General features: G+C 47.2%; 1 protein-coding gene across 3 annotated transcripts in view; it reads right to left on the bottom strand.

Moving 5' to 3' along the window:
* The window catches only part of TMEM183A (transmembrane protein 183A), a 215,459-nt gene extending 212,606 nt beyond the window's left edge, over positions 1-2,853 (bottom strand). For all 3 annotated transcript variants that reach the window (XM_069633681.1, XM_069633683.1, XM_069633682.1), the window contains exon 1: positions 2,657-2,853. In XM_069633681.1, the coding sequence (XP_069489782.1) occupies positions 2,657-2,720 (64 nt within the window). In that variant the 5' untranslated portion in view covers positions 2,721-2,853. The remainder of the gene's footprint in view (positions 1-2,656) is intronic.
* Between the last annotated feature and the right edge of the window lie 16,588 nt (positions 2,854-19,441).

Genomic DNA, 19,441 nt, shown 5'->3' with positions numbered 1-19,441 from the left:
AGCAGCTCATCACAACATGCCTCCCATGCCAAATAACGGGGGCTCAGCCCAATCCTGAGCCCATACTATCGCCTGAGCAGGGGTCCTCGAGATCGGACGTCATCAGCGTGGATTTCTGCAAGATACAGCGGGGCACGTACCTATTGGTGGCGATCGAAGACCACTCCAGGTACCCTGAGGTTGAAATCGTAACCTCCACGGCAGCAGAGGTGGTCATACCCGCAATGGAGAAAATGATCGCCACTCATGGCCTTCCAAGGTGGATTCGGAGTGACAATGGTCCACCGTTCCAAGGAGAGAAATTCAAGAAGTACCTCACCGATCGCAACATTCACTACCACCACATAATGCCCAGATGGCTGCAGGCCAACAGCGACGTGGAACAATTTATGCGATCAACAAAGTTCTGTGCCTCTCTCACGTCAACACAAACCCCTGAAGAGTGAACTTGTACCGATTCCTGAGGAATTATAGAGTAACACCCCACAGCACAACAGGGATACCACCGGTGGACATTATGTACGGAACCATAATCAACTAGTCCATCCCACACCACCCGAGCAGGGGTACGGACATGTATAACAGGGCACGCACCGAACAAAGAAGGACCATGGCGAACGAACACATGAGCAGCAAGAGAAACTCCAGGAGGTTCCATCACCAAGTCGGTGACCAGGTGGGAATGGTGAGAAACCCATCCAAGTCAAAGTTGGACACCCAGTACGACTCCGTCCCATGGACCATAACCCAAAGGCACAGAACCATGATAACAGCCAAGAGGGGACCAAGACAAGTCACAAGAAACGTGTCTTGGTTCAAGACAGTACCGAAAGACCTGTGGACTGACGGCAAGCCGCGACCAGAGGAAGACGAAGACCCGCAAAATGAAGAGGAGCGCTACCATCAGGAAGATGATGCACCCATGGACGGCAGAGTGGAAGAGCCGCCGAGCGAACCAGAGGTGGACGAGGCAAACAATGAAGGTGAGCAACCCAGTGGGAGTCAGGGGATAGCACCCAGGGGTGGACGGTATGCCCTAAGAACTGCGCACAGACCCCCTGAAAGACTCAGACTATAAGTGGTAAAAGACCAGCCCGCAAGGCTACCAAACTCTCTGTTCAAATCATGTTAATGTTTTGTTGGGAAAAAAAGGAGGAATGTTATATCCGCCTAATGTCCGCTATGTGGTGACGTAAGGCGTCTTGAATAAAGGCCCCGTCCCTGCTCTGCGTGGGCAGTTCCGGGGCAGGACAGCAACACCTCTGTGTCCGTCTCATCACTGCTCCTGCTGGAGCTGCGCAGCGGGGCCTTGTAGCCCGAGGCCCTCATCTCCTGTTTCCCGCCGACGCATCGGCCGGGAAACAGGACATAACAGCAGTGTTGTTGATAAATGGGTTCAAAGATGCCTATGCATTTCGGATGAAATCTGCCTTCGGGGCTCAACCGTTTTACAATAAGTGTCATCAATGGATGAAAATACAAATAAAAACAAACATATTTGGACACACAGCAAAACATCAAGAGAATGTTAGTAAATCGTGGTGGCATTCACTTCATCACAGTAGTCAATAAGCTTTGTAACACCATAACTTAAACCACTCCTTGTTCAAACTAAACGTGAAAAAAACGGACCCAAAACATCCAATTAGATCTACATTCTGCATAGTAATTCAGCTCACTCAATGAAAACATAAGCATAATGTGTATTCATTCACCTCTGTCTTTAGTTGGTCCTGCTTGGTAGTCAGCATGTAAGTATATTGTCATCATCTATTTAATGAAAACAACAATAGCAAAGCTCTAAATGGGGCCATCAAAACACCACCCCAAACTGTTCCAAATTAAAGTAAACGCAACAGCCCCAGGCCGAAAAATGTATCTCTTCAAAGTGAAATAGGTCCAGATTGGGCTTTACCTTATTTCCTTAGCTTTCACTTAATAACGGGATGTCCGCCTTCTCATGGACGCTGAAAAAGCATCTGCCACTTACCTGCACTCACTAAATAGTGCACGTTTATTTCTATTAATATGCATAGCTCTCAACCATTTGTCTTGCAAAGGCGGGTGAAATCACCCGATTTTGTTTCTGGCGGGTGAGACGCCCATTGGAATGAATGGGCGTGCAGGAGGCCTGGCGGGTGAGTCAGCCCTTTGCAAGGCGGGTGACACCCGCCAAAAGCGGGTGAGTTGAGAGCTATGAATATGTCCCCTTTCCCAACAAACACGGATTCCTAGAAATGCCAGTGAGCCCATAAGTCAGTGGGAAAAAATGAAATTGTGTTAGTTGCAACATTTCAGTCTATGGAAGACTCGTGGTTCCTTGGAAGAGTAAACATGTGACCATGGCTTGCGACAGGTGTGGTACATTCGGTACCTTCCAACTATTACCAATATGCCATAACACTGACACAATACGAGGCTTTCTGGCAATACAACCTTATTAAGTACTCTTCTGCACGTTTACTTTGAAGTGGTGGAATACCAACTCCCAGAATACGTTACTTCGTTAAATGAAGTATCTAGGCTAGAAAACCTGTTCAGGTGATTGAGTTTCGCCCCCCACCCTCGGAGTTGAATGTGTCCTCTGCTAAGGGGGTGGTATCACAGTGAAAATTGGAAGCTGTGACGTAATGTTACCGGACCCACCCACCCTCACCTTGTGCTGTATTCAGTTCCTCTCCCCGCTCTTTTAGACGCTTCCCGCGACGTTTCTTGCGCATGGTGTAAAGCCGCCAGTCCCAGGGCGTCTGTGGGCGCAGTGGGCGGGGCTTACTCTGTGCTCCGACATGGCTTTCTGGCGTTGTGGAAGACTACACAATAAAGTGGGAGCAGACCCAACTGGGACGCTCCTGGTTCGGCCGCCATGCTGGAGCCGAGAGACCCAAGGAGCCTCCACAGGTTGGCTACGACTCGTCTCCGCCTGTCCGTCTTTTATGTTTCTGCTCGGGACTGTGACACGATCAGTCGTGGAAAGGGACGAAGGACGTCACGGCTACGCGGGTGGCCATGTTAGATGTGTTATTCTGCCATACTGAATATACTTTCGTATGGGCACGGCATGCATGATGAGCACATTATTAATTCCGGTATTTTTAAATTTGAACAAATGCTTTAAAAAATGTTTTAATGTTAAGTATTACATCAAAAATAATCTTCCATATTTTAAAATAATGTTTCAAACAGGTAAAATATATTTTTAGTACAATTATTTAAAATGCATACTTGCCAACATTCTGTGACCAAAAAGATGTAGGATTTTTCAAGTTTGAAAAATAATAATTCCCATAACAATGACATCACAGGAAAATACAAAACATACAAACAGCACAACATGGAAAAATGTTGAAATGTTAAAAATGTATAATTCTGAATGCTAACACCATATTGTCTGCAGATGCTGTGTGATGGTGTTACACTCTGCCATTTGCTTTCACTTCTGGTTCACCTAAGGGTTGTACTGGCAAGAGTGCAGGAGAGAGTCATGTAGCTGACAGGTCAGTGGATTGGTCTGAGCCCAATCAAAGTAATCACCTACCAGCACACTGTACAGACAGACTCATTAATGTGTTGCATGCTTTCTCCTGGGCTGGTCTCAAGCAGTCTGCCTTAGAATCACATAAATTACTTGCCACGTCTTCATCTAAATCCTGTGCATGTGACATGGTCAATAACAAATTCCTGATATTACTGGAAGTCCTACGGCCTTTAACAAACCCAGATTGGTCAGTGTGAATAAGCTTCGGCATGAGTTGTTCAATCCGTAAAGCAAGTAATTTAGCCAAAATCTTATTGTCAGTGTTTATCAAACTGATTGGTCGATAGTTTGACGGCAAATTACCATCCTTGCCCTTCTTTAAAAAGACTGAAATAGTAGCATGGTTTGTAGACGACGGGAGAAGCCCAGCTTCCTTGGATTCAGTATACATATCCTTCAAAAGACCCAACACCCTCTCCGGCAGGATTTTCTCGTGGCGATTTTCTCCCTAGATGCTGAGAAAGCATTTGATCGAATTAACTGGCAATATTTGTTAATGGTTTTACGAAATATGAACATGGGAGAGGAATACATTACGTGGGTGGCCCTTTTATATGCTCGCCCCACAGCCAATGTTAAAACTAATGGCTTATTGTCGGAATCTTTTGATTTACATAGGGGCACTAGGCAAGGTTGTCCATTGTCCCCTTTGCTGTTTGTCCTAGCCATTGAACCGCTGGCTATTGCATTGAGAGGTGATTTGAATTTGCAAGGTGTTTCCTTTCACGGTGTTGAACAGAAGATTTGGTTCTACGCAGATGATCTTTTATTAGTTTTGAGGAACTTGGATTAGTCTTTGCATTCGTTGATGAACACGCTTAATTGGTTTCATGAAGTGGCTGGATATAAGATTAACTGGTCTAAATCGGAGGTAATGCCGGTGACTGCACTTTGTGATAAGTCTTTGGTGGTGGGGTTTGGATTTCAATGGTGTGAGAAAAAGCTTAAATACTTGGGGGTTTGGTTGACTCCGGATGTTAGTGATATGGTTGAAGAGAACATGGGTATGGTTTGTAAGGAACTGAAATTGAACGTCCAAAGGTGGTCGGTACTGCACCTATCTCTGTGGGGTAAAGTAAATGCGCTAAAGATGAATTCTGCACCAAAAATTAATTATATTCTGAGTATGCTTCCCCTGAAAATTGGTCAATCCTTTTGGAAGTTGATCAATACCACTCTCCAGTCCTTTCTTTGGGATGAGAAACCGCCTAGACTGAAGCTTTGGAAACTCCAGCTCCCGGTCGAGAAGGGGGGACTAGGTGTCCCAAATTTTAAGGCATATCACATGGCCTTCTCGTGCCAATTTTTTCTTCCTTTTCTGAAGGATTCTCCTAGTGAATGGGCGATGGCAGAGGCAAGTGTGATGGGCCCACTCGCCCCAAGAGCGATATTCACGACTGTTAGCAAACGTGGTAATAGATGCCCCTTGACGGAGTTTCTAAGAGACGTTTGGAAGAATATCTATGATATGTGTGGCTCGGTTGCTCTGAAATCGCCTGATGCATCTCTGTGGCTGAATAAAGCTATAACGGACAATGGAAAGTTGTTGTTTTGGCCGGAGTGTTTTCTTGGCGGAATTCAATGGATTAGTGATGTTTTTAAAGATGGAAAATGGATTGACTATGCTGAGTTAAGTGCTACTTTTACTGTTGAAAATTTTTCTATCTCGGACTTCAGGAAATTGAAGAGATGTATTGGTGAAGTGCATTGTGACGGGGATGTGAATGTTGAACTTTTCACTTCTGGCGTTCAGTCGCTTGCGAGTAGGGTGTATCATCGAATAGTATCGAACTATAAGGAGAATACTGAATTACTAGATGAATGGAGCAGAAGACTGGGTTGTGAAATCAATCCTGACCTGTGGCTTGTGATGTGTGCGAATGTGAAGCTTTGTTCGATAAGTTTGACTGAACGGTCGAGACAAATCAAAATTCTCAATAGAGTTTTTTGGAGCCCGGAAAGGCTTAAAAATAGAGGTTTGTCTGATTCTGATGTTTGTTGGTGTTGTTGGAGTGAGAAAGGCAGTATGGAACATTTGCTGTGGGACTGTGTGAGGGTTCGTGGCTTTTGGCATGAGGTTTGTATTATTTGTCTCGGGGTTCTGAACCAAAATGTTGACTTGGATTTTAAGACTATGGTGCTGGGCTGTGATGATTTACTGGACGACCTTTCACTGTCGGAAAAGAAATTTTTGTTCAGAGGTGCTTCTATTTGCAAAAAAATGATTTTGAGGAGCTGGAAATCGTGTGTCTCACCAATATTGGAGGATTGGATTACAGAAATGAACTGCTTAGCGAATATTGAGAAATTTATATACAGGAAAATGGGGAAATTGAGTTTACATACAAAGGTCTGGGGAGCTTTTTTGAGTAGGTACTAGTTCATCGCTTATTTCTTTCCTTTTTCTATTCCTACATGTATATATCCTTTATGCTGTGTTGTGATATTTTGTGATTTATTGTTCAGTTTTGTTCTAAGTACTAAAATTAAAATAAAGAATTAAATAAAAATAAATAAAAAAATAAATTACTTGCCACTGTAAAAAGCAACAGGATCTGTCACTGAAATCTGTTGGCAGTAGGGCTGCTTCAAAAGCAGTAGCCTACTCCGTAAATCTGTAGGGTTGGCAAGTATGAAAATGTATACGTTTCATATGTAAGCACTGGACTGTTATCACCCGCCAAGCTCTCGATATGCCCATAGGAATCAATGGGCATTCACCCGCCAAATACTAAATCGGTTGTTTTCACCCGCCCAAGGACCAAGAAAGGTTGAGAGCTATGATGTTAAAGAAAGTAGTGTGAATTTGGCAGTGACTGCTTAACATTAGAGAAGGGCACCATAAACGAAAACCTAACGCTTTCAAATGATCTGGTTACTTAAGCATACTTCTCAACTCCCACGCTTTTGGCGGGTAACACCCGCCCTGTAAGCAGCTCTTTCACACGCTCAGCTCCCTGTCCGCCCATATAATTCAATGGGCTTGTAACAGTCCAAAATTAAATCGGGTGTTTTCACCCGCCCTGGCACCCCAAAACGTTGCCAACTATGTTACTGGTTATTTTCATTACAACTAGTCCTACTCTTTCTCATCACAGTCAGTGGTGGAAGTGGAAAAAATGAACTAGTGCTACGCAGGCAGAATCCAACAAGCATTGGCAAGGCCAATAGTTTTGGCGTTTATTGTTTTTCTTTGCATTTTGCATTCATAGGTGTAGAGTAAAGGACTTCAAGGAAGGCTTGCGAGAGCGGACACGAGATGTGAAGCAGGGCTTCCTGCTAAGATCATTACGACCTCAGCGAGCTGAAAAAAGGACGGCAGCCCAACACTCTCCCTGCATACTTAGAATTTATTTATTTATTTATTTATTTATTTATTCACATTTGTTAAGCGCACATCAGACCTGAGGCATCGTGGCGCTGGTTACAGTGTTTCTTACACGCATTTGTGCCCTTGGTTACATTGGCAATGGTTATGCTTTAGTACATGTGCATAGAGAGCACAGAGGTGGTCAGGTGCACAGGTTAGTTGAAGAGAGAAGTTTTAAGTTGTTTCCGGAAGGAGAGGAGGGAAGATTCTGCTCTGAGGTTGGTGGGCAATGCGTTCCAAAGCTTAGGTGCCAGGTATGGGAAGCCTATACCTCCTGCCCTGGATCTATTGATGCGTGGTATGGTGAGACGGTTGGCGTATGTGGATCTGGTGGGTCTTGTGGATTGGGATCTAGACAGTGTGTCAGATAGGTAGGAAGGTGCTGTGAGGTTGATGCATTTATGTGTTGTGGTGAGTATTTTGAAAGTAATCCTGTCCTTAACTGGGAGCCAGTGGACGGCTTTCCTTGCTGAGGTGATGTGCTCTCTTTTGGGTATGCTGAGTGCTGCTCTGAGGGCATTATTTTGGGTGGTTTGGAGCCTTGCTAGGTTGTTCTTGGAGGTGCCGGCTAGGAGCGCGTTGCAGTAGTCCAGTTTGGCTCCAATAGTGGCTCTTGCGATGGACAGGCAGTTTTCTTTTGTTAGGAACGGTTTTATAGCATTGATGAGTTTAGTGCTCAATGCCGATGCTGAGACGATTGCGTTTACTTGTTTATCCATCGATAGGGTGGCATCTATGTGAACTCCTAGTGTTTTAACTGATGATAGGACTGGGATAGTGCAGTTGTCTATGCTAAAGTTAGTGTAGAGTGGGTTGAGGTTGGCAAGGGTGGGCTTCTGGCCTAAAATGAGGATTTCAGTTTTGTCCCCGTTCAAGCAGAGTCCGTTGGTGGCCATCCAGGCTTGTATGGTAGAGTAGATTAGTTGGAGGGAGGTGGAGTCTTGATGATAATTACCAGTCAGGGGCAGGAGTATCTGCGTGTCGTCAGCGTAGTTCGTGTATGTGATCCCCATGGCGTCCAGTTTGTCGAATAGGGGCTTAGTAAAGAGGTTGTATAGCGTAGGGGCCGTGCAAGAGCCTTGAGGAACCCCACAATGGATGATGGATGGTGCAGCGTGAGCTGTGTTTGAGAAGACTTTCATAGCTCTGCCTTGTAGGAAGGAGGTCACCCATGAGGCCGCGTTCTTGGAAAAGTGTGCTGCTTGTGTTAGATGATTGGTGAGAGTGTCGTGGTCTACCAAGTCAAATGCTGCTGATAGGTCGAGGAGGAGGAGGAGGGCAGGCTTGCCCTTGTCGAGGATGTTAGTGATTTCATTTTTTAAGTCTAGAAGGGCAGTTTCGGTTCCGTGTCCCTTACGGAATCCAGATTGCCTTTTGCCTAGAATTGCGTTGGATTCTAGGTAGTGTTGGATCTGTATATGTGCGGCTTTGTCAAGTAGTTTTAGAAGGAATGGGACTGTGGTTATGGGGCGATAGTTGTTAGGGTTTTCGGGGTCAAGTGTGGGTTTTTTTAGGAGGGGGCGCACCCAGGCCTCTTTGAGGGTGTCTGGGACTATGCCTGACCTGAATGATGCGTTGATGAACGCAGTGAGGAGAGGAGCGAGCTGTTCCGCACATTCTTTGATGATTTTTGGGGGGCATATGTCACCCTTACAGAGTGAGGGTTTGAGATGTTTGAGGATGTTGATGACCTCGGTTTTGGTGATTTCGTTGAAAGTGAACTTGTGTATGTTGTTGGCTTCGACACTATGTTTCATGTGTGTGTGTGTACTTTGTTTAGGTAAGGAGTTGTAGTGGTGTGATATCTTTTTTTGGAGGAGGTTAATTTTTTCTAGCATGGCTGTTTGTATGCCTGTGCACCATGCCTCGTCCTTGATGATCTCGTCTGGGCAGGTGGGCGGTATGGTTAGTTCTTTAAAGATACAGAATAGCTCTTTAGATTGAGAGTTGGCCGCCGTGATGCGTTGGTTGTACGCTTCGGATTTGGCTCGGAAGATGGCCTCTTTGTATTTTTTGGCTATGGTTTTGAATATATCTTTTGTGTTGTCGCAGGGATTACGTTGCCAGTTCTTGAGCGCTTGACGTTTGTCTGTGCGCATTGCTTGGAGATCCTCTGAGAACCATGAGTTGGAGTGGAAGGATTTTTTCTCTTTTTTGCTTTACAAATCTCCTGCACTGGACACAGGTGAATCCAGCAGGGACTGTGATTACATCCAAGACAATAATGCTGAGAGAGTATCTATTGAGCCAGAAGCCAGTGCTGTGTGTGTAGAGAAACTAAATAGCAATAACTACACCTTCCTGCCTGCGTGTGATCCTTAACTAGACCACAACATAATTGGCGACAAGGATCCAAGTGTGACCCACGTACCCCACAATGCAAGGAGCAACATCACCTCCACCGTTCCTGCTAGTCTTAGGCAAGCCAGCCATTCCATGGCTCCAATAGGACACTTTGTTTCAAACATACTTAGAAGCAATGGGGGGAACAGGCTACCCAGCGGCACGTAAGAAGACCATGTTGTTGAATGCGCTGGTGGTAGAAGGACAGAGAACGTTTACAGGCCTTAACCTGAAAGCCCAGGCGGGAGAAGGCCATGATGCCTATCAAGAAGCAAAGAATAGCCAGGAGGTTTTCATGCAAAGAAAACATCGTGCTACACAGAATCAGGTTCTATGGCAGAAAACAGGAACATGCCGAACCTGTAGATGATTACGTGGTCAAGTTAAGAGAGTTGGCAGCATTGTGCACTTTTGGAGCAAAGTCGGAAGAAAGAATTTGGGACAGGCTCATTGTGCACACGAATAACAAAAAAGTGTAAGATAAGTTTATTCTTGAGAAGGAGATATTGTCACACAAAGCCATCCAAATTGCGAGTGTGGTAGAGGAGACGTCCTGCGGGTGCAAGGAGTGGGAAACCAACTCGCAGTCACCAGAAGTGCAGTGGGTGCAGTCCGGAGGCAGAAGAGAAAAGGGGCAATGCAATGCCAAAGATGACGCAGCAGGGGGACGTGAACCGCTGAAGTGCCACAGATGTGCCAGCATCACTCACCAAGCCAACAGCAGAGAATGTCCAGCAAGGAATAAAGATTGTACGAAATGCAGAAGGTATGGACATTTTGAATCAGTTTGTACCTGCAAAGGGAGGATGACCGTTGCGGCAATCCAGAGTGAAGAGGGCAGAGACAAGGCCTACTCTGATGAAGATGCATGAGCCACAGTTCTCATGGTTAATAGCCTCACGGCCCGAAGGTAAAAGCCTCATTGTGCCTTTAAAGTTGACGGTCATGAAACAAGGGTAACGGCGGACTCGGGCTCAGACCTCACCATACTACTATTGAACCTGTACAAAAGCATGGTGGGAAAGAAAAGAGTGGAGGCATACAAGACAAACATCAGTCCCACGGTTTACGGAATCTAGTTTAGTGTGAATCTCCTAGGATACATCAGTGGGGACAGTGGAATTCAAGGGAAGAGTCACAAAAACCAAAGTGTACTTCGCAGCAAATGGACCACCAGTATTAGGCTGGGATGACCAGGCCAAATTGCAAATTAGGCTGGACCCCAGCATGGAGGGACAAGTGTTGTCCATAAACAAAAGTGGGACGTTGATCACCAAAGATGAGTTTTCAGAGCTATTTTCAGACATGCCCGGCCAAATTAAGAACTATGTACACAATATAAGGTTAAAACAGGGAGCTGTACCAGTCAAGCAGAGGGTGAGACCGGTGCCGGAGTTGCATTGCAAGAGAAACTCAACAAGATGCCAGAAGAAGGAACCATAGAGACGGTGGAATCGTCAGAATGGCTCAGCCCCATAGTACTCATAAAGAAACAGAACACTGGCGACTTACGCATCTGGATTGGCTTACGCAGTCTAAACCTTGAAGTTGTGATGGATAGTTATAGGTAAGGGATAGTTATCCCTTACTGAGCATAAATGAGCTGATTTTGCTGATGAAGGAGGCAAATGTCTTTTCGAAATTAGATATGAGAGATGCCTCCCACCAGATCAACTTGTGTCATGGGCGCTACTCCCGAGGGGCCAGGACTGGCCCAGCGCCCTCGGAAGCAGACCCATCTTCCACTACTCCGGACCCAGCAGACCCCTACAGGGGCCCTTTGGACCGTGTCCTGGCGCCTTTGGCGCCAGGCTCATGAAGGGTTTCAGTCCCGGTGCCATAGGCGCCGGGCTCATATTGATAAACAGTGTAATAATGCTTGGGTGGACTTACCTGAGGCAGACCATGCTGCATATTTACCCAGAACAATCCAGTCTGGTTGAAGTCCCCAGCCATCAGGGCTGGGAGGAACTATTCCCTCCATTCAGGAACTCTTTTCTTACCTGGGTGGAACCGGTGGAAGAACACACACTGGAAGCACTTCTCTGCTATTTAAACCACGCCCGATGGAAAACACGTGCTTCGCGTTATTCTGCAGCAGCAGCAGGACGCTCACCGAGTCGGCTCCTGCATTCCAGGTCCAGAGTCATCTTCAGCTTCCGCGCAGCAACCTGTGGATGAAGAAAGACACAGAACAATACTTACCAGATCCCGGAATCCAGTCACCGGCAAAACCTGCAAAGAATAAACATAAGGTTAGAAAAGTGCAACTCGCTCGCAGCCGCGCCCGCTTACCTGATCCATCCGTGATTGCAACGGAGCTAACCGCAGCCTTCTCTTCGGCAGCTTCTCTGCACCTGAAAGGCAAAGGACATCATTAAAAAGGGGTTCGGGTGAAGGCAGTCGCATTCATCTTAACTTACCAGTTTTTGCACGCGCAGAAGCGGCCGCATCAACCGCAGCATCCCGGCACCTGAAAACTAGAAAAAGGGCATTATTAGAGGTGCCATTAAAAGCGGCCAACGATCATTATACTTACATGCATCGTCACGTGCAGTGGCAACGGATATAAAGCCCGCAGCATCCCGGCACCTGAAAACTAGAAAAAGGACATTATTAGAGGTGCCATTAAAAGCGGCCAACGAACATTATACTTACGTGCATCGGCACGTGCAGCGGCAACGGAAAACTACGCCCACAGCATCCCGAGGCCTGAAACAAAGGAAAAGGGACATTATTGAGGTGCCCATCTTTTAAAGCCTAAAGACTACAGTATACTTACAGGCATCTGCTTGTGCAGTAACGGCGGCATCGCTCTTCGACATCCCAGCACCAGTGCCACAACTAAGGCCGCAAAAGACTTGAGCCTCAACACTGAACTCATCCAGTGCGTAACTGGAATCCACGCACCCCTGCACCAGACGCAGGATGGAGAGCTCAGCATTTATACGCCTAAGGTGAGAGCTTGCCGAGACAAGTAGAAAGCTAGGCTGTGGGAGAAACTGGCGATTGGTGGGAGAAGGAATCCCATCAAACGGTGATTAACCCTTTTTCTTCCACCTGCAGAAAACTTACCCTGCAAGTCAGACATTCGATAAGAGGAAGCCCTGTCCTGAGAGTCGTCCGAGCTCTACGCTTCTCCATTGAAGAAATGATAGCAGCCCAGCCGGGATCAGCGCCTCCGTGGGAATCAGGTGAGCGTTACAGAACGCGAAGCCCACCAATAACCTCCTACCCAGGCGCTATGGAAACTTCCGACACAGACCAACTGGCCCAGTTATTAGGGGAATTAAGAGCTGAAGTTCATGCTGCCCGCCAGGAAACGAATGCCCTTAGGAGGGAATTGATAATATCAAAAGAACGAACTGATGATCTCGCCAGACAGTTATTACAGACACAAGCGGGGCAAACCCCGCTACCTAATTCAGGAGGGAGCTATATCCCAGCGGCTTCAGCCAATCCTGTTCAAATCAACCTACCCGGAAATGTGCCATTGGCACCGTCTGAACGCTTCTCTGGTGACCCTAAAAGGTTTGCAGTGTTTATAAATCAATGCCGATTGCACTTTCTTTGTAGACCTGCAGCCTTTCCGACTGAGCAGACTAAGGTAGCCTTTGTGCTTTCGTATCTTAGCGGCAGTGCCGCTGATTGGTCGATCCCTCTGGTTACACAGGATGACCCGATCCTTCGTGATTTCCCGACCTTCCAGGCAAATATGGAAAGACTTTTTGCAAGGCATTCCCAGGGGCAGGCCCTGGACAACAAACTCCTTTCCTACGACAGGGCAATCAAGATCTTTTGGCCTACATTGCATCATTCAATAGGCTAATCGTGGAAACCAGATGGCCTGAGGACAAAAGAATCACGCTTTATCACAGGGGTTTGCGTGGCGAACTCAAAGACGTCCTTGCCCAGGTAGTGAATCCTCCTCAGGATTGTTCAGAGTACATTGATTTGGTGGTCCAATTGGATCACAGACTACAAAACAGAAAGGCGGATCGATCCAGGTTTGAAACACGAGTGTTCCCTAAGCCTCAAAGTCACACCAAAGGAGTTGAAGCCGTCGAACCTATGCAAATTGGGGTTGTAAAGGGTCCCCTAACCCAGAAAGAACGCGACAGGAGACGACAAATGCAACTATGTCTCTATTGTGGAAATTCAGGACATTTTCTTCGAGATTGCCCGGTGAAACCACCTAAGAAGACAGTGGGAGCTTCTGATAAGAGTTCTGAAAAGCCTGAGCCGGGAAACGACCTCGCCCGACAAGTGTAGAGGTCCGCTTGCCGAGCGTAAAAACCAGTTCTTTGACCTCGCACTTCATAATGCCAATGGTCCTCGTAAACCCAGAGCAACCGGATCGTTTGCATGCAATTAAGGCATACATTGATAGCGGAGCAGTTGGAAATTATGTGGACCGCGAATTGGCTTCGAGGATGAACTTACCTCTTTGTCCAAAGGTGGTTAAAGACGTCATTACCACGGTGGATGGGAAGGAAATCGCCTCCGGACCAGTGACCCATACCACTACTGAAGTGACGATACTAGGCCAAGACAGGCATCAGGAGGTAATTGTGTTCGACGTGATCAAGGCTCCTCAATTCCAAGTAATTCTAAGGATTCCTTGGTTGGAGAAACACAATCCTCAGATTGATTGGCGAGCAAAGACGATAAAGTTCCCAGAGTGCACACCAACTTGTTATCCACGACCCAACATTGGCCTAGCGTCAGTAACGGCTGACGGTCCACAATTACCTCTAGAGTATCGAGAGTTCCAAGATGTTTTTCAAAAGGAACAGGCTAACACCTTGCCACCCCACGCATCATACGATTGTCAGATAGATTTGCTACCCGGTGCAACTCCCCCTTGCAGTAGGATTTACGCCCTTACCGAGCCTGAGAATCTTCATCTGCGACAGTATTTAGACCAGTACCTGGCCAATGGCTTTATCCGTCCGTCGAAGTCCCCTGCATCCTCGGCTCTGTTCTTCGTACCAAAAAAAGAAGGTGACCTCAGAACCTGTATAGATTATCGTGCTCTGAACCAGATAACAGTAAAAAACCGGTACCCCTTACCTCTGATCCCGGAACTCCTTGACCAGGTAAAAAACGCCTGTATTTATACTAAGCTTGATCTCCGGGGAGCTTATCACTTGGTACGGGTCAAGGAAGGAGATGAATGGAAGACGGCCTTTCGCACTAAGTATGGGCTATTTGAATACCAAGTGATGCCCTTTGGACTATGCAATGCACCGGCTGCCTTCCAATATTTTATGAATGATGTCCTCAGAGAGCTCATTGATGTCTGCGTTGTCGTCTACATAGATGACATTCTTGTATACTCATCTTCAGAAGCTGACCATCGAAATCATGTTAGGGCGGTCCTTGAAAAACTTCGCCAACATAAACTTTTTGCCAAGCTCGAAAAATGTGTTTTTCATGTCACTGAGGTCGAATTTTTGGGATTTATTCTGACATCCAAAGGAGTCCACATGGACTCGAGAAAAGTAGACGCTATCCTCAAATGGCCGTCTCCTACTTCCGTGAAAGGCGTTCAAAGCATGCTAGGCTTTGCCAATTTTTACCGTAGATTTATTCCAGAGTTTTCACGAGTGGTACAACCCATCACCGCCCTCTTAAGAAAAAATAAACGCTTTGAATGGTCCGCAGAAGCAGAACAAGCCTTCCAAGAGCTAAAGGCTAAATTCACCTCGGCGCCAATACTGAAACACCCACGCCCGGACCTCCCTTACATCGTTGAAACTGACGCCTACAGCTTAGCAATGGGAGCAGTCCTATCACAAAGAGATCCAGAGACTAACCAACTGCATTCTGTGGCATTCTGGTCTCAGAAGTTCTCGGCGCCTGAGATCAACTACACCATCACAGACAAAGAGCTTCTAGCGATTAAATGTCACGCCGACCACGCCGACCACACGATCTAGGTCACGCCCCTCCCCACACACAACTCCCATTCACCCTGCTACCCGACATACAAGATCTGGCACACGTACCCCTCACTCCCGGTCACAGAATGTTAGGACTGGCATTTACCGCCCTTCACGTCTGTGGCAGCTGAACTGGAGGTTGTTTCCGCATCATCACATCGGCCTGCGCCGTTTGCGGAGAACCGCGCGTCACTGCGCGCCGCGGATCCCGTGATTCCCTGTCTCATAGCAACGACGCAACGCTTCGGTTACGTGCATACATCACGTGACTTCTGCCGGATGGATAAAGGACGCTTGGAAACAGAAAGCGTTGCTTCACAGCTGTTCTTCGTCTGGATCACGTGTCGCCCACTTCTTCGTTCCAAGGAACTTACCCATCGCCTGACCACGGTTTGCTTCACGGATTGCTACGCTTGGCCCTTGAACTGTTCTTGTACTCTGGATTACTGGTTTTGACTACTACGCTTCGCCCAAACGGACTGCTCTGCTTAAACCCTTTATCTACCTGGATCGTATGTTTTTTGACCTCGGACTGTTTGGTTTTCTTCCACGGATCACGTACCAATTTGGGATTACGGTCCTGCACTAGGTGTTCACCTTGCACACTGCCTGGCCCAACAGCCGTCTAAAGGTCAACGCCTCGTCGGCCTTTTTCAGAACCACCTTCATATCCTCACAGGTACATTGTGTTCTTGTATTTGACATTCCGTATACTTTACCTCGTCCTGCATTCTAACCATAATTGCACCTTGCCTTGCAGCGCTCAAGGGGTTCTTCCGGCTGTGTCCCACGTCCGAGTTTGCGGACTTCCACCTGTGGCTTCAAAGATCACACAGACAGTATTTCTGGTGTTGCCAGTGTGATACTTGGGGACAGAGGGGTTGCCCATACTCTGCACGACCATCAACCATCAAGTTTGTAACATTAAATCAGCCTTTAAGGCATGGCAGCATTATCTCCTCGGGGCCAGACACACTGTCACAGTGATCACCGATCATCGAAATCTGCAGTATCTGAAAACCGCCAAGGCTCAATCCTCCAGACAGCTTCGCAGGGCTCTATTCTTTGCTGAATTTGACTTCGTGATCACTTATCGCCCCGGCAACAAGAACGGCAAAGCGGATGCTCTTTCCCGAATTGGAATGGGAGATAACGTTGCCAATCCAGAACCTGTACCAATAATTCCTGAACAAAGGATCGTGGGTCTGATTTCTTCACAATCCATTGAGGATATTGAAGAAAAAACTAAACAACTTGTAACCTCACCAGACTTACTGAACTGGTTACAAAAAGGAAAAGATTTCACCGTAAGCAATGACTTGCCTTATTTCCAAGGACGATTGTTCCTACCACACGCCGATTTACAAAGACAGGTAATCTCCTGCTATCATGATTCATTAATTGAGGGTCACCCTGGCATTGCCAAAACCACAGAAAAGGTGAAGAGACACTTCTGGTGGCCTTCGTGGAGAAAAGACATAAAGGAATTCGTGATGTCCTGCGGTGTGTGCGCTCAAAACAAGGGTCAGAAGAAGAGGCCGGCTGGTCTTCTGCAACCATTAGACATCCCACCGTGTCCCTGGCATACCCTTTCCATGGACTTCATCACAGACTTACCCTCCTGTTCCGGGTACAACACCATTCTTGTTATTGTGGACCTGTTTTCTAAAATGGCCCACTTCATTCTGCTAAAAGGCTTACCTTCAGCATCAGTCCTAGCCAAAGTATTTCTTGAAAACATCGTCCGGCTACACGGCTTCCCGTCAATACTAATCTCAGATAGGGGGAGCCAGTTTATTTCCCACTTTTGGCGTAGCTGTTGTCGATTAGCTCAAATCGATGTAAGACTTTCGACCAGCCATCATCCCCAGACCGACGGGCAAACCGAGAGAACAAACCAGACTCTCGAGCAATATTTACGATGCATGCTACAACAGTCGGAGAGTAACTGGAAGGACATCCTTTGGATAGCTGAATATGCTTACAACAATTCAGTTCATTCGGGTACCGGGAAGAGTCCCTTCTACATCTTTTATGGGATTCATCCTCGAACCTCCAACCTTGATCCACCTCAAGATCTTGGAACACCCGCCGTGGATCAATTGCACACCGTTATTACCCAAGCTTTTAAGGAAGCGACTGCACATCTACAACAAGCTAAAGAGAGGTACAAAAAAGGAGCAGATCAACACCGAAGCAATGCCCCTCAATACCAGGTTGGGGATCAAGTCTGGCTGTCCACCAAACATTTATCGCTTAAAGGGCCTCGCACCTTCAACCCCAAATACCTGGGACCATATCCAATTACGGCCATAATTAATCCAGTGCCCGTTAAATTAGAATTGCCAACCCATATGAGAATACATCCTGTATTTCACCTATCTCTTTTGAAACCCATGCAACCTGGAACCAGATTGACCAATCCTTCAGAGCCCATTCAAGTGAATGGGGAGCCCGAATTTGAAGTAAAAGACATTTTGGACTCTAAAATCATCAGATCGAAGCTATTCTACCTAATCGACTGGAAAGGCTACGGACCTCAGGAAAGGTCATGGGAACCCTATGACCACGTCCATGCTCCTCGTCTAGTCCAGAAATTTCACCGAACCTTTCCCGATAAACCAAAACCCCCGGGGAGGACAAGTTTGGGAGGGGCCTTGAGGGGGGGTGCTGTCATGGGTGCTACTCCCGAGGGGCCAGGACTGGCCCAGCGCCCTCGGAAGCAGACCCGTCTTCCACTACTCCGGACCCAGCAGACCACTACAGGGGCCCTTTGGACCGTGTCCTGGCGCCTTTGGCGCCAGGCTCATGAAGGGTTTCAGTCCCGGTGCCATAGGCGCCGGGCTCATATTGATAAAGAGTGTAATAATGCTTGGGTGGACTTACCTGAGGCAGACCATGCTGCATATATACCCAGAACAATCCAGTCTGGTTGAAGTCCCCAGCCATCAGGGCTGGGAGGAACTATTCCCTCCATTCAGGAACTCTTTTCTTACCTGGGTGGAACCGGTGGAAGAACACACACTGGAAGCACTTCTCTGCTATTTAAACCACGCCCGATGGAAAACACGTGCTTCGCGTTATTCTGCAGCAGCAGCAGGACGCTCACCGAGTCGGCTCCTGCATTCCAGGTCCAGAGTCATCTTCAGCTTCCGCGCAGCAACCTGTGGATGAAGAAAGACACAGAACAATACTTACCAGATCCCGGAATCCAGTCACCGGCAAAACCTGCAAAGAATAAACATAAGGTTAGAAAAGTGCAACTCGCTCGCAGACGCGCCCGCTTACATGATCCATCCGTGATTGCAACGGAGCTAACCGCTGCCTTCTCTTCGGCAGCTTCTCTGCACCTGAAAGGCAAAGGACATAATTAAAAAGGGGTTCGGGTGAAGGCAGTCGCATTCATCTTAACTTACCAGTTTTTGCACGTGCAGAAGCGGCCGCATCAACCGCAGCATCCCGGCACCTGAAAACTAGAAAAAGGACATTATTAGAGGTGCCATTAAAAGCGGCCAACGATCATTATACTTACGTGCATCGGCACGTGCAGCGGCAACGGAAAACTACGCCCACAGCATCCCGAGGCCTGAAACAAAGGAAAAGGGACATTATTGAGGTGCCCATCTTTTAAAGCCTAAAGACTACAGTATACTTACAGGCATCCGCTCATGCAGTAACGGCGGCATCGCTCTTCGGCATCCCAGCACCAGTGCCACAACTAAGGCCGCAAAAGACTTGAGCCTCAACACTGAACTCATCCAGTGACGTAACTGGAATCCACGCACCCCTGCACCAGACGCAGGATGGAGAGCTCAGCATTTATACGCCTAAGGTGAGAGCTCGCCGAGACAAGTAGAAAGCTAGGCTGTGGGAGAAACTGGCGATTGGTGGGAGAAGGAATCCCATCAAACGGTGATTAACCCTTTTTCTTCCACCTGCAGAAAACTTACCCTGCAAGTCAGACATTCGATAAGAGGAAGCCCAGTCCTGAGAGTCGTCCGAGCTCTACGCTTCTCCATTGAAAAAACGATAGCAGCCCAGCCGGGATCAGCGCCTCCGTGGGAATCAGGTGAGCGTTACACTTGCATCCAAAGTCCAGACCTCTCACTGCATTCATAACCCCTTTTGGAACATTTCAGTTCACCAGAATGCCCTTCGGGTTGTCTTCAGCAGCCTCTGCGTTCCTGCGCATGATGGACTCCCTGTTGAAAAAAATTGGAAATCTCTCATGCTCCAAGACAACATTTA

Source organism: Ambystoma mexicanum, chromosome 13 (assembly GCF_040938575.1).
Source record: "Ambystoma mexicanum isolate Mex_15411 chromosome 13, UKY_AmexF1_1, whole genome shotgun sequence".
NCBI classification, from domain to species: Eukaryota; Metazoa; Chordata; class Amphibia; order Caudata; family Ambystomatidae; genus Ambystoma; species Ambystoma mexicanum.
Note: the sequence above shows the minus strand (reverse complement) of the source record. Positions and strands in the feature narration are given on the sequence as shown.